The 13,522-nt window shown below is 48.2% G+C and overlaps 1 protein-coding gene across 1 annotated transcript in view; it reads right to left on the bottom strand.

Moving 5' to 3' along the window:
• SUPT6H (SPT6 homolog, histone chaperone) overlaps positions 1-13,522 on the bottom strand; it is a 44,845-nt gene that overhangs the window by 7,918 nt on the left and 23,405 nt on the right. The window contains exons 12-28 of the mRNA XM_025362567.1: positions 12,153-12,301; positions 11,603-11,701; positions 10,710-10,839; positions 10,474-10,624; positions 10,143-10,297; positions 9,750-9,945; positions 9,077-9,216; positions 8,836-8,953; positions 7,417-7,493; positions 7,052-7,187; positions 6,617-6,754; positions 6,371-6,538; positions 5,642-5,769; positions 4,299-4,506; positions 3,711-3,858; positions 2,889-3,031; positions 1,103-1,243 (exon numbers count right to left, since the gene is read on the bottom strand). Coding sequence (XP_025218352.1) covers positions 1,103-1,243; positions 2,889-3,031; positions 3,711-3,858; positions 4,299-4,506; positions 5,642-5,769; positions 6,371-6,538; positions 6,617-6,754; positions 7,052-7,187; positions 7,417-7,493; positions 8,836-8,953; positions 9,077-9,216; positions 9,750-9,945; positions 10,143-10,297; positions 10,474-10,624; positions 10,710-10,839; positions 11,603-11,701; positions 12,153-12,301 — 2,425 coding nt within the window. The remainder of the gene's footprint in view (positions 1-1,102; positions 1,244-2,888; positions 3,032-3,710; positions 3,859-4,298; positions 4,507-5,641; positions 5,770-6,370; positions 6,539-6,616; positions 6,755-7,051; positions 7,188-7,416; positions 7,494-8,835; positions 8,954-9,076; positions 9,217-9,749; positions 9,946-10,142; positions 10,298-10,473; positions 10,625-10,709; positions 10,840-11,602; positions 11,702-12,152; positions 12,302-13,522) is intronic.

Genomic DNA, 13,522 nt, shown 5'->3' with positions numbered 1-13,522 from the left:
AACCTCCACACAGGGTTCAAGCAGTGCTCCTGTCTTAGCCTCCCAAGTAGCTGGGATTACAGGCGCATGCCACCACGCCCGGCTAATTTTTTTATTTTCTGTAGAGACGAGGTTTCACCATGTTGGCCAGGCTAGTCTCGAACTCCTGACTTCAACTGACGATCCACCCACCTTGGCCTCCCGAAGTGTCGGGATTACAGGTGTGAGCTGCTGCGCCTGGCCTGACTTCCCTTTTTGAAGGGGAAGCAAAATAATAGCTGTTTTCTGTAGCTTACCCTTGACATGAGCCCTTCTAAGTAGTAGCAAAAGTCAGTCACTCTGCATCACTCTCCTCCTTGTGAAAAATCTCCCCAGCTTCATTTGTTAGAACTATCTTTCCCCAGCCCTCCTAAGTCATAGTTCTCAGGCATTCACAACACTCAGAACCAGTGAATTTGGCAGAGCTGGTATCAGCTATGTCACTAACTGGGTGATTCTGAAAAATGTGGAATTTCTCTGACAAAAGACAGTATTTCCATTTCCATCAGCACGTGAGATTAGAGACAACATATGTCTATGTCAGTGCTGGTATCTAGTGGGTGCATAATATATGGCCGGAAAATAACAGAACAGTAAGGAAGCCTAGAGATTTCCTCCCCATCCACAGACACCATCTCAAGGTTCCTTCTGTTATCTGGTTCTGCCTAGAGGATCCAGAGGCTCCCTGTGCACAGGGGCTGTGCCATGCATTATTTTCCATCCTCTACAGCACTGCTGCCTGGTCTTGGGAGAACAGGCAGAGCCTTTCTGTTTCACAGCATGAAATGCTGGGCCCTGCCCTCTGGACTGAACTGCAGCTTCCCACACAGGAAGAGAGAGCCCTCTCCTAAAGGACTGGGAACTTGCTGAAATTTCACAAAGGCAGTGAACAAAAGCTGCTACTCATTCAAATGCTTCTCACCCTAGCTTCTTTCAACTAGTTATAAATCTTCCCTGAAATGCTTCCCACCAGCAGCCACTGGGAACAGAGCCTAACTTCTGGTGGGGAGAGCCCAAAGTTAAAGACAACCTGATCTGGGCAGCTGAAAATTGCACTACGACCTTAGGACAGTCAGCCCTCTACCTTCACTCGTTCTTCTGGCCGCTTTACCACTTTGTCACTGAGGAATTTGGTGGGGATGAAGCCGGTGACACCATTGTCTAGCCGTGTTTTGACACCGATGGCCTGGCCTGGGCACGAACCGCTGTCAAAGTGGTTCCACACCTAAAGAGGGCATGAGGAGAGGAGCTTGATTATCAAGATTCTAGAGATCGCTTATTCAGAAAAGAGCTCCCAGAGGTGTTGTAATTTCTTTTACCACTGACACCTTGCAGCATGATCTGAAAACACAATGATGACTTAGTCATCTGCCAAGACAGAATTTGAACTTCTACAAAGTCCCTTGTCTCATAGCTGATGCTTGGCACCACTGGCCATCAGATGAATCTTTTTCTTTGAGATGGAGTCTTGCTCTGTTGCCCAGGCTGGAGTGCAGTGGCGCAATCTTGGCTCACTGCAACCTCCGCCTCCCGGGTTCAAGCCGATTCTCGTGCCTCAGCCTCCTGAGCAGCTGGGATTACAGGCGTGCACCACCACACCGGGTGGATTTTTATATTTTTAGTAGAGACGGGGTTTCACGATGTTGGCCAGGCTGGTCTCGAACTCCTGACCTCAGGTGATCTGCCCACCTAAGCCTCTGAAAGTGCTGGGATTACAGGTGTGAGCCACCACGCCTAGCCATCTTTTTATTTTTCTTGAGACAGGATCATTCTGCCTAGGCTGAAGTGCAGTGGTGCAATCAGGGTTCACTGCGGCCTCAATCTCCCAGGCTCAAGTGATCCTTCCACCTCGGCCTCTCGAGTAGCTGGGACTTAAGCGCACGCCCCCTAGTCTGGGCAATTCTTTTTTTTTTTTTGAGACAGAGTCTTGCCTGTTGCCCAGGCTGGAGTGCAGTGGTGCAATCTTGGCTCACTGTAAGCTCCGACTCCCAGGTTAACACCATTCTCCTGCCTCAGCCTCCCAAGTGCTGGGACTACAGGCACCCGCCACCACGCCCGGCTAATTTTTTGTATTTTTTAATAGAGAAGGGGTTTCACCGTGTTAGCCAGGATGGTCTCGATCTCCTGACCTCGTGATCTGCCTGCCTCAGCCTCCCAAAATGCTGGGATTACAGGCATGACACCGCGCCCGGCTGCCCCTTCCTTTTTAAAAGGAGATGGGGTCTTGCTACGTTGCCCAGGCTGGCCTCGAAATCCTGGGCTCAAGTAATCCTCCCAAATCAGCCTCCGATGTAGCTGGCACAGGCGTGAACCACTGTATGTACGTGCCACCATGCCTGGCTGCCATTTTGTTTTGACCCAGTGACTGTAATAAGTTTCCATGTCAGCCTTTTTTTTTTCCCTTTTCTGAGACGAAGTCTCATTCTGTCGCCCAGGCTGCAGTACAGTGGTATGATCTTGGCTCACTGCAACCTCCACCTCTTCGGTTCAAGTGATTCTCCTGTCTCAGCCTCCTGAGTAGCTGGGATTACAGGCATGTGCCACCGCAACTGGCTAGTTTTTGTATTTTTAGTAGAGACGGGGTTTCACCATCTTGGCCAGGCTGGTCTCGAACCCCTGACCTCAGATGAACTGCCCACCTTAGCCCCTCAAAGTGCTAGGATTATAGGCATGAGCCACTGTACCCAGCTATGTCAGCCTTCTCAGAAGGGACTTCATGCTAAACCTGTATGTTTCCTATCTGTCTTCCTTCCTTGTGTACTTGTTTGGTAAAAGCATGATCTAGAACGCCCTCATCTCTGATTCCCTTTAGGCACCGAGATCATTCAACCAAGAAAATCCACTGAGCAAGATAACGCTGCAGCACACACCTCGCTTAGTTCAGGGAAATTGTCCTGCTGACAGAAGGGGCACTGCCACAGCCCTGTCTCATCATTGCGGATCGCCTGGTCATAGCTCTCACCCTGGGGACGCCTGTGGGCGATGCCAGTGACATTGCAGATGATGAGCTTTCCTGCAAGAAGGAAAGAGGATGGGGAGCAGGCTCAGAGAATGTGGAAAGAACTTATTTCCACCAGCCTTTAAGTGACAGAATATCTGACTTCCTTCCCATCCTTGAAGAGGGAACTCTTCCTGAGCTTTATTTTTTTGAGACGAAGTCTCGCTCTGTTGCCCAGGCTGGAGTACAGTAGCGCCATCTCGGCTTACTGTAACCTCTGCCTCCCAGGTTCAAGGAATCCTCCTGCCTCAGCCTCCAGAGTAGCTGGGATTACAGGTGCCCACCACCACGCCCAGCTAATTTTTGTATTTTTAGTAGAGATGGGGGTTTCACCATGTTGCCCAGGCTGGTCTTGAACTCCTGGCCTCAAGCAGTCTGCCTGCCTTGGCCTCCCAAAGTGCTGGGATTACAGGCATGAGCCACTGTGCCTGGCCGTTCCCCTGATTTGATGATAGAGAAAATAAAGCTATAAGAAGACTAACTGCATGAAGATTCCACAGCACATTGGAAGCATATCTGACCTTAAATTCAGTTTTGATTTTCAGTCCAGGACTCTTCAGTCTTTTAAAATGCTCTCCTGGTCTTCCCCATGTACAACACAAACCTGCCTCAATCTGCTGGAACTGCTGCTTGGTTTGAATGTACCTGGTAAACACACCCCTGCTCCCAATAAAAAAACGACCCCAGAATTTACCAATGTAGAAGGTCTCTGGTGTTTCTTTGGTTAACATATTGAAGATCTCCTCTGTGTTGGGAGAGCGGTAGGCTGTCCGGAGGTCCTTGTATCGACAGCTCAACTCTGCCCGGATGTCATAGAGTGTGATGTGTTTGTCACCATAGCCCTGGGGAAGAAGCCCATCAAGAAGAGCCTTGCAGCTGCCCCCCAACCTGAGCCTCAGGGAGTCCCGTGGAAGGGGCGGGCCTCTCCAGATGGGAGTACGTTTCTGTCAGGGCTTCTTCTCTTCTTTCCATCAACATTTACTAAAGGTGGTTTTCAAACTTAGCCATGAAACACTGTCCTGTAATCAAAATACTTCACGGAACCCCAATGAGTCCACCGCCCCTTGTAATTATGGTGGCAATCTCAGACTCCCCTGGCTCCTTAACAAGCAGACCAAAAACTTCCTTGAGGAATCCGGTAGAGCAGGGCAGGGAGATGAGAGGGTCAAGTCTGCCATACTAACAGTATCAGGCTTTCTCTGCACACTCACTACCCAAGTCTCCTACTAACCTGGCCACTTGGGATGGGTTTTCCTGCCGGGCCTTCCATGCTGTCCCTTACCTGCCTCTCCAGCTCTTCTGCAAAGGCATCAAGGTCCAGGTCTTTGAGTCGCTCTGGGTTTTCCAATATTTCTTCGAGGGCTCCTGCAGGATTGGCATCCTCGGCTGATTCATCGTATTCCAGGGCATCCACTGCCATCTTCCTAGCCCACTCATAAGTCTCAGGGTGGACGCGGGAACCATCAAGGACTTCAATATATGAGTCAGTGCTGGAGGAAAGGCAGAAAAGGAATAGGATATAGAACGAGAAGCTTCTAGTAACAACCCAAATGTCCACCAATGGGGAACTGGTTAAATAAATTAGGGCACCTCCATACAATGGAATACTATACAGCCATTAACAAGAATGAGGTAGATCTATGTGTGCTGACATGGAAAGATGGCCACAATATATTGATACGTGAAAAATGCACTGCAAAAACACTATGAACCATATGATCCCATTTTTGTAGTAAATGGGTAGTTAGTAAATGCATAGCAAAAATAAAATTTAGAAAAACTGTAGTATACATAAAATTGTTATGGTAGTTATCTCTGGGGGGTGGGATTATGGGGGACTTCCACTTTCTGCATAATATTTCTACATGTTGAATTTTATATGATGAAGTTATATGAGTCTTATAATAAGATAAATCAAGAAAGGGGAAAAAAAACCTTCGAAAATTTGCTGATAGCTATTTTCCCCCATAAAGCCTTCCCAGGCTGGTCTTGCCCGTGCACTCACATGGACCTATGTTATTCGTGGAGTGTTACAGCAAAGCTGAGTGGAAAATGAAGTTTTAGAACTTGAAGCCTATTTCCCCACTGATTTCCATTACTGAATGAGGAGCTATGTGCCCGTGGAAAAGATCCTCCAAAGACTGAGTTGATAACTTCTGGAGAGGAAGAGGTCAATAGTGAAGTCCAAAGTCCAAGTGAATAGAACTTTCTCTTAATAACATCATCTCAAAACATACCAAATCTCTCTCCCCCTTCCTTATCTCTTCATACCCCCAAACTCCTTTTTCATTGCCCCTGCTATTCCCACCCTTATCTGGCCACAACAAACCATAATAAAAAAAAAGCAAGTTTGTGTTCACTGAACAAAATCTTGTGTTTTCCATGCTTAATTTATAAGCTAAGCTGGTCCTTTTTATGTTTCTCTCACATGAAAAATGTTTCACATAATTGAACCGATCTTTTCCATAGGTCAGGGGCTCTTGACTGAATAAAGTTCCTTACCTTTTCTTTAAAACATTTCCTAAATTAAATGGCTTGTGGCCCTTTGATAGCCCTAACCCCTGAAACCCGAAAACAAAGCCCCCAAGGGAATTCCTCCTGCCCCATCCAGGCAGAGGGCATCACCTGTCCCCCAGGGAGGCCGTGTCGATCTTGAGGAAGCCAGCGCAATTCATGAAGACTTTGGGACCCATGTGGCACATGGTGACCAGCTGCGTCCGGCTCTCGAGCCGGGTGTTGTTCTGCTTCAGGATCTGGGGGAGAGAGCTGGACTGAGCCAGGGCAGTAACCAGGCCCCACCTCCCCAGACTGTTTCAGTCTCTATTAAACCCTCGTAACAAAAATTCTGTCCCCACCCAGTATCTAGTTGAGCACTACAGCACGCTATCGACTACTCAAAATTAAAAAACAAACAAACAAAAGTTTTGCTTTAAATGGGAAAATAATAAATGATGTTATACCTACACCAAAGACCTAATGTACGGTTTATAAGTTACAAGTTAACACTAGTTGGCTGGGCGCAGTGGCTCATGCCTGTAATCCCAACACTTTGGGAGGCTGAGGCAAGTGGATCACTTGAGGTCAGGCGTTTGAGACCAGCCTGGTCAACATGGTGAAACCCCATCTCTACTAAAAATACAAAAAATTAGACGGGCGTGGTGGTGCAAGCAGCACTGAAGGGCACAGCTTTGGCCAACTGGGTCTGAAGTCAGACTCTGACTCTCACTAGCTGAGTGATTTTGGACAAGTCACTAACCTTGGTCTTCCTGAGCTATTAAATTATACTGACAAAGTATATATTCATATTCAATGAAATGGCAAGTTTTAAAATTTCTGAATTCACTCCAATCCTACCTTCAGGAGGTGGGTCCCTTTCCGAGGTCCCAGGCCACAAACATACTGGATCAAGGCCTGGCTGTAAGGGTGGGCAATGGCACGGTTGACATCGACCCCGACCTCATTGACTCGGTTGATAAATTCACAGTACAAGGCATTGAGCAGCTCCTCTTTCACCACATGCTCCTGTTGACATTAAGCAGGCAGGAGTAAGGTTACTCTGCCTTTCCCTCCACCCAAGTCTGCCTGTCAAATCCTACTCACCTGCAAGGGGTGAAACTTGAGACACAGGATGTCTTCATCGGAACTGCACACCTGGGCAAATTCAATCAGAGGGTCCTGGATGCGCCGGGCCAGGGAGACGGCCTGTCTCAGCACTGGAGGGTAATCCCGGAATTCTGCCTAGAGTCAAATGAGGGTCAGCAGGGCCTTAAAATACCCTCAGCTCCAACATCAAGAGGAAATCCAAACCATTCTTGTTTAAATTATTTTCTCTGCTTCTCTGGGATCTTTTTTCCTGGGACCGATTTAATTTCTGGGACTCCCAATCTGAACCATAACTGCAAAACGGAGAACTTCCGCATGGATAAGTACACAGGTATAATCCTGTGCCCTGATAACCTTTGTTTCCCTATTTAATCTCTTTGGGACTAATAGCACTTGCCTGGGCAGGCCCTAAGGGTGGGGCTCCAGCATTACCTCTGACTTCTTGCTGTTCATATAGAGAATGGCCAACTCGTTGTCAACCAGCTCTACCCCAATAGATGACAGCTGCTGGCCCTGATCCAACTCATGTACAATGCGTTTCACATCTTCAATCAACATCTGGGCGTCCCTGGTGGGATAAGTGTTGGTCAATGAATACATTTTCTTAGGGATGGACAGTCTCATGACTGCCTTGGGGGCAGGGAGGAAACGGCTTTGAAGACAATGAGGTAAAACATCGCCAGGCACACTCCCTGCACAGGCACAAGCCCCATATGTTATAGGTATATGCCAGATACAATAATAAGGGATGAATTGGGTCATAGCCTTAAACTAGGTGTGGTCTAATTCCCACCTACCTGTTCTCTCCTGCAACTGTCACCACATGAGGTTTCTTATTCAGGAGAAATTTCTTTAGCGTTTCAATGTCTTGAGCCTGGATTAAAAGAAAATTGAAGCTGAATGGCTCTGAGGATGTGAAGATTTCAGGCAATTCTGTCTCCCTATGTTGGAGATCTTGTAAGAACTGGAAAAGTCTTCAGGTATCTGGTCCAAGGTGCTTCCAAGGAACCATTCCCACATCTTCCTGAAAGTTGGCCACCCTGCCTCTGCTTAATAATTCCACTGACTAGAACTGCACTCCAGTGGTACTAGCTGCCACTGGCCAGGTCGCAAGGATGAAGTGAGGAGACTGTTCTTTTTTATTGTAGACCAAAATCTAATACTTAGCCACTGGTTCTAGTTTTGATGAAGCAAAACAAAGAACTAGTAGCTGCTCTCTTTTGGATGTGGGCCCTTTGCAAAGATCAACATGGTTAAGTATGATTTTTTTCAGCCTAAAAATGTCCAGTTTCTTATGATTTACTTTCCAGTGCCTCACACTCCTGCATGTCCTCCTTCTGTGGCTATTTCATTTGTGGTGTGACTTTTGCTAAAATGTGAGTAGTTAGGACTATTAGATATTCTGATCTCCATTTCAAGATTTTAAGGGCTGGCTGCAGTGGCTCACACCCGCACTTTGGGAGGCTAAGGCAGATGGATCGCTTGAGTCTAGGAGTTTGACACCTGCCTAGGCAATATGGTGAAACCTTGTCTCTACAAAAAATACAAAAATTAGCCAGGCATGGTGGTGCACGCCTCTGGTGGTCCCAGCTACTTGGGAGGCTGAGGCAGGAGGATCACTTGAGCCTGGGAAGCAGAAGTTGCAGTGAGATGAGTTCTTGCCACTGCACTCCAGCCTGGCGACAAAGCAAGACTCTGTTTCAATAATAATAATAATACAATTTAAAAACTAGTTGTTTCTTAAGAAGTTTTTCTTTCAAGAACGGGGCTCTGTCAACAAAACTCAAAGATACCACAGATACTATTAGGATAAACAAAATTCAGAAATATACCAACCAAATGAATTGAAAGTCTTCTTTCCTTGGAAAAAGAGACCCTGAAAGGCTAAAGCAGGGAAAAGGATGGCTTCACGCCTCAGTGGCTTTCAGCTGCTGGAACAGCCTGACCCAGATGCTGGTAAGAACAGAGGCAGTTAAAGCAACTCCAGAAGCACACAAGGCCTAGGAATTGGCCTCAAGCCAGAAGCAAATTCTGTACCAGATAACTTGAGTGCCATCTACTGCTCATGGAAGTGAGGCATCCCAGGGGACAAGTCAGTGACCAGATCAGAGAATCAGTCTTGCATAGGATTTTGCTTAGACCATAAACACTTATTCCCACTGAATCATAAGACATACTCCAGATGTACACTTAGTAACCTCGTCCTAGCCACTTGCCTTCTTTTCCCGCTCTTCCTCTCTCCACGCAGTTCGCCGTTTGGTAAAATGGGGCAGTCGAAGGAAGTCTGTCACTTCTCCTTCACCATTGACCAGGGCACAGAACACAGGGTGATCTCTGCCAGACGGACAGAAAAACAAGAGTGCAATAATCAGCAATATGAAGTTATAAATGAGAGAAAAATGAAATTTAGGAAGACAGATAAGAGATGGTGCTGGGGAGGCAAAAACAGGCTGTTACCTGGCAGAGGAGAAAGCAATGCCCAGGACTCGAATGCCTTTCCCTTGGTTCTCATCCATAAAGTCGTCATCTTCTTCCACCTGCTGATCTGGTCGGTAGGGCGCCACTCTCAACCAATTGTAGAGCTTTCGACTACAGGCCTGGGGGAAGAGACACAAGGGATATTACATACACGATGACATTATGGTCATCAGGCTCACCAAGTGTGCTACGGAAACACACTCATACACACGTGCAAGGGTGTGTGCTTTTTTTTTTTTTGAGATGGAGTCTTGCTCTGTTGCCCAGGCTGGAGTGCAGTGGTGCCACCACGCCCGGCTAATTTTTTTGTATTTTTAGTAGAGATGGGGGTTTCACCACATTAGCCAGGATGGTGTAATCCCAGCACTTTGGGAGGCCAAGGCTGGCAGATCACGAGGTCAGAAGATCGAGACTATCCTGGCTAACACAGTGAAACCATGTTATTTTATACTAAAAATATAAAAAATTAGCCAGGCTTGGTGGCGGGCGCCTGTAGTCCCAGCTACTTGGGAGGCTGAGGCAGGAGAATGGAATCAACCCAGGAGGCGGAGGTCGTAGTGAGCCGAGATCGCGCCACTGCACTCCAGCCTGGGCAACAGAGCAAGATTGTTTCAAAAAAAAAACAAAAAAAATCATGAGTCTCTGCCCTCACCTTTATGACATATTCCTTGGCTTCAGCCAGCAGCTTGTTCTTGAGTTCTTTGGCCATCTGCACATAGAGGAACTGCTGTAAAGCCCGTTCGATGGCCATGGTGCGCTGCCGGTTCCACTCCTGCACCTGGTGGCTGAACTCATCTCGGTAGTAAAACTGTTTTATCTCTTCAAAATATGTCTGGTCGTTGCCATAGCTGAGGAAAGACACAAAGCTATGGTGTCAGGAATGGAGAAAAGGGACACCCAATGTCCACAAACATTCTAAGCAAGCCAGAGACAACAGCTTGCTCAACTATGAAATTGTGGTTCCCCACTCCTGAGGGGCCCTTCCCTCCATCAGACTCCTCACCAGGCCTTCTCCAGAGAGCCTCCAGGCCAGGGTTCTGCTTACCCTTCCACTCCCTTCATATCTATGCTGATGTCAGTGGTGAGGAGTCCTTCGTCTTCAGCCAGGCATATCTTGAGGAACTGATCATCTCTCAGTTCCTTAACAGGCTTGTTCTTTAAGTACTTGAAGGAATAGGCATAGTGGGCCTCATCCACATCCTGCACACATGAAGGGAGAATCATGAGCCTGTGGATGGGCTGGGCCAGGCCCCAGGAGAAAAGACTGCCTTTCTGCTTTCAGGCACACAGCTCAGTGAAGTGGAAGGCAAGAAACTCAGGCCAATCAAAGAAGGAGCTGGGGCACATCTTGGATCAAAGCCCTTCACCCAGCTCACCTTTCTACCTTTCTTGGTGGGGGTTATATTTAGCTTGGCTCTCTCTTGGAAGGTTTGCCTCAGCACCTGCCGGACAAGGGGCTCACGGGCAATCTGCAGGGCTACCATGTAGCGGGCGCCTTCTAGCACAGCTTCTGGAGTAGGGAACTGGCTGTGGGGAAAATGGTGCAGCTACAGGACCAGGCTGTTGTGGCCCTCAGGCCCCTCCTCCTGTCAGTCACCTGCTGCACGCCTACCTGCAAACATAATCCTTGGCCAGCTCCAAGGGCTCTGCGGGAAACTGCTCTGTCTCATGCCGCTGGTAGCTGTCCCGCAGGTTCTCCCCAAACTGCTCAGGAGTAAGCCCAAACTTTTTGGCCAGGCCATCTAAAGCAAACAGAAGAGTGAAGGGTAAGAGTGAAGGGTAAGGCAGCAGATGGGCTGATAAACCTCTTGGCTTTCAGAATCTGGAGTTGGAATTCTGGGAACTAGCCTTTGTTATTTTCCTGAGACGGTCTCGCTCTGTTGCCCAGACTAAAGGGCAGTGGTGTGATCATGGCTCATTGAAGCCTTGACCTCCTGGGCTCAGGCGATCCTCCCACTTCAGCATTCCCGAGTACCTGGGACTACAGGTGTGTCTCACCACTCCTGGCTAATTTTTTCTGTATTTTTTGTAGAGTCTTGCTATGTTGACCAGGCTGGCCTCCAACTCCTGGGCTCAAGCGATACTTCCACCCTAACCTTCGAAGTGCTGGGAATACATGCTTGAGTCACTGTGCCCAGCTAGGGCACTGGAATTTAAAGAGGCCAGGAATGAGCAGGACCAGGTGGTCAAAGAACAATGAAAAAACTGATTTTAAACACTTGATGGGCTGTTATAAGGCAGAAGAAACAGACAGACTGGACTCTCTCCCTCTAATCATGAGTTTCCCATTACCTCAGGAAATTAGAGAGAGGCTGAACCGTCACTGTGGGGCGGGAATGGGTATGGAGAGGAAGTGCTTTTGAAGACCAGATAACAGGCTGGTTCAGGATTGGATTGGTGATTGACCCAGATAGCCTTTCTTTTTCCTGCCAACCAGTCTTTTTTTCTGGGTAACTTCCCTTGCTCAGGCTAGAATGCCTAAATCCCAAAGAAGCTAGCTTTTACCTAGCCCAGCACTCTGGCAGATGGTGTACATGTCTCGGCGAGAGGCTTGCTTGAGCTCTGGCCCCCTCTGCTCCTCATCTTCTGCCTCGTCCCCTTCACCTGGGAAGAAAACACGGGGAGATTGAGGGTTCTAGTTTCCAATCACTCCCAAGGATCTGACACATTAGGACAGAAGCCTTAAAGGGTACCCAGCCAAGGGTCTCCTTCAAGATGCCATGGGCCATCAAGTCTCCTGGGTTTTTGAGACACAGCCTCTGTTTGTTGCCCAGGCTGGTGTGCAGTGGCGTGATCTCAGCTCACTGCAACAACTGCCTCTAGGTTCAGGCATGCCTCAGCCTCCTGAGCAGCTGGGATTACCGGTATGTGCCACCTAGCCCTGCTACTTTTGTATTTTTAGTAGAGATGGAGTTTTGCCATGTTGGCCAGGCTGGTCTCAAACTCCTGACCTCAGGTGATCCACCTGCCTTGGCATCCCAAAATGCTGGGATTACATGCATGAGCCATCATGTACAGCCATCAAGTCTCCTGGATTTTCTTTTCCAGCACTAACCTTCTTCATCTCCCTCTTCCCTGACACGCTTCAGCTTCTTGCGGCTAGCTTTGGCAGCGTTCTGCATCTTAGGGATGTCTCGGCCATAATAAAGAAGAAAATGGTTGTAGACATCTTTCAGCTCATCCATTGACTGGACATCCTTGAGCCTGAAAAGGAAGAGACATAAGGTTTCAGTCATCACTGCAGAAAGGATATAATCCAATTTGGCTCTAAGAGGTCCAATTCCCAAAAGGCAGTATCCCAACTAAAATGGGATCCCAACCAGTTTTTTCCAATTATTATTATTATTATTTTTTTGAGACAGAGTCTCACTCTGTTGCCCAGACTGGAGGGAGGATGATCACTTGAACCCGGGAGGTTGAGGCTGCCGTGAACTGTGACCACACCACTGCTCTCCATCACCACTGCTCTCCATCCTAGGCAACAGAGAAAGACACATAGCTGGGTGCGGAGGCTCATGCCTGTAATCCCAGCACTTTAGAAGGCCAAGGCGGAGGGATCACAAGGTCAGGAGAGCGAGACCATCCTGGCTAACATGGTGAAACCCCATCTCTACTAAAAATACAAAAAATTAGCTGGGTGTGGTGGTGGGTGCCTGTAGTCCCAGCTACTTGGGAGGCTGAGGCAGATGGTGTGAACCCGGGAGGTGGAGCTTGCAGTGAGCCGAGATCACGCCACTGCACTCCATCCTGGGCAACAGAGCAAGACTCTGTCTAAAAAACAAACAAACAAACAAAACAAAAACAAAACCAAGACACATGATTGCCCTAGACCATATCTTATTTATTTATTTTTTTTGAGATGGAGTCTCACTCTTGTCACCCAGGCTGGAGTGTAACGGCGTGATCTCAGCTCACTGCAACCTCCACCTCCTGGGTTTAAGAGATTCTCCGGCCTCAGCCCCTGGAGTAGCTGGGATCACAGGTGTGCACCACCACACCGACTAATTTTTGTATTTTTAGTAGAGACAGGGTTTCACCACGTTGGCCAAGCTGGTTTCAAACCCCTGATGTCAGGTCATCTGCCCACCTCATCCTCCCAAAGTGCTGGGATTAACAGGTGTGAGCCACCATGCCCAGCCCGTTTTCTTTTTTTTTTTTTTTGAGGCGGAGTCTCGCTCTGTCGCCCAGGCTGGAGTGCAGTGGCCGGATCTCAGCTCACTGCAAGCTCCGCCTCCCGGGTTCACGCCATTCTCCTGCCTCAGCCTCCCGAGTAGCTGGGACTACAGGCGCCCGCCACATCGCCCGGCTAGTTTTTTGTATTTTTTTTAGTAGAGACGGGGTTTCACCGTGTTAGCCAGGATGGTCTCGATCTCCTGACCTCGTGATCTGCCCATCTCGGCCTCCCAAAGTGCTGGGATTACAGGC

This window comes from Theropithecus gelada, chromosome 16, assembly GCF_003255815.1.
Source record: "Theropithecus gelada isolate Dixy chromosome 16, Tgel_1.0, whole genome shotgun sequence".
Taxonomy (NCBI): Eukaryota; Metazoa; Chordata; class Mammalia; order Primates; family Cercopithecidae; genus Theropithecus; species Theropithecus gelada.
This window is presented reverse-complemented; position numbering and strand designations above follow the sequence as displayed.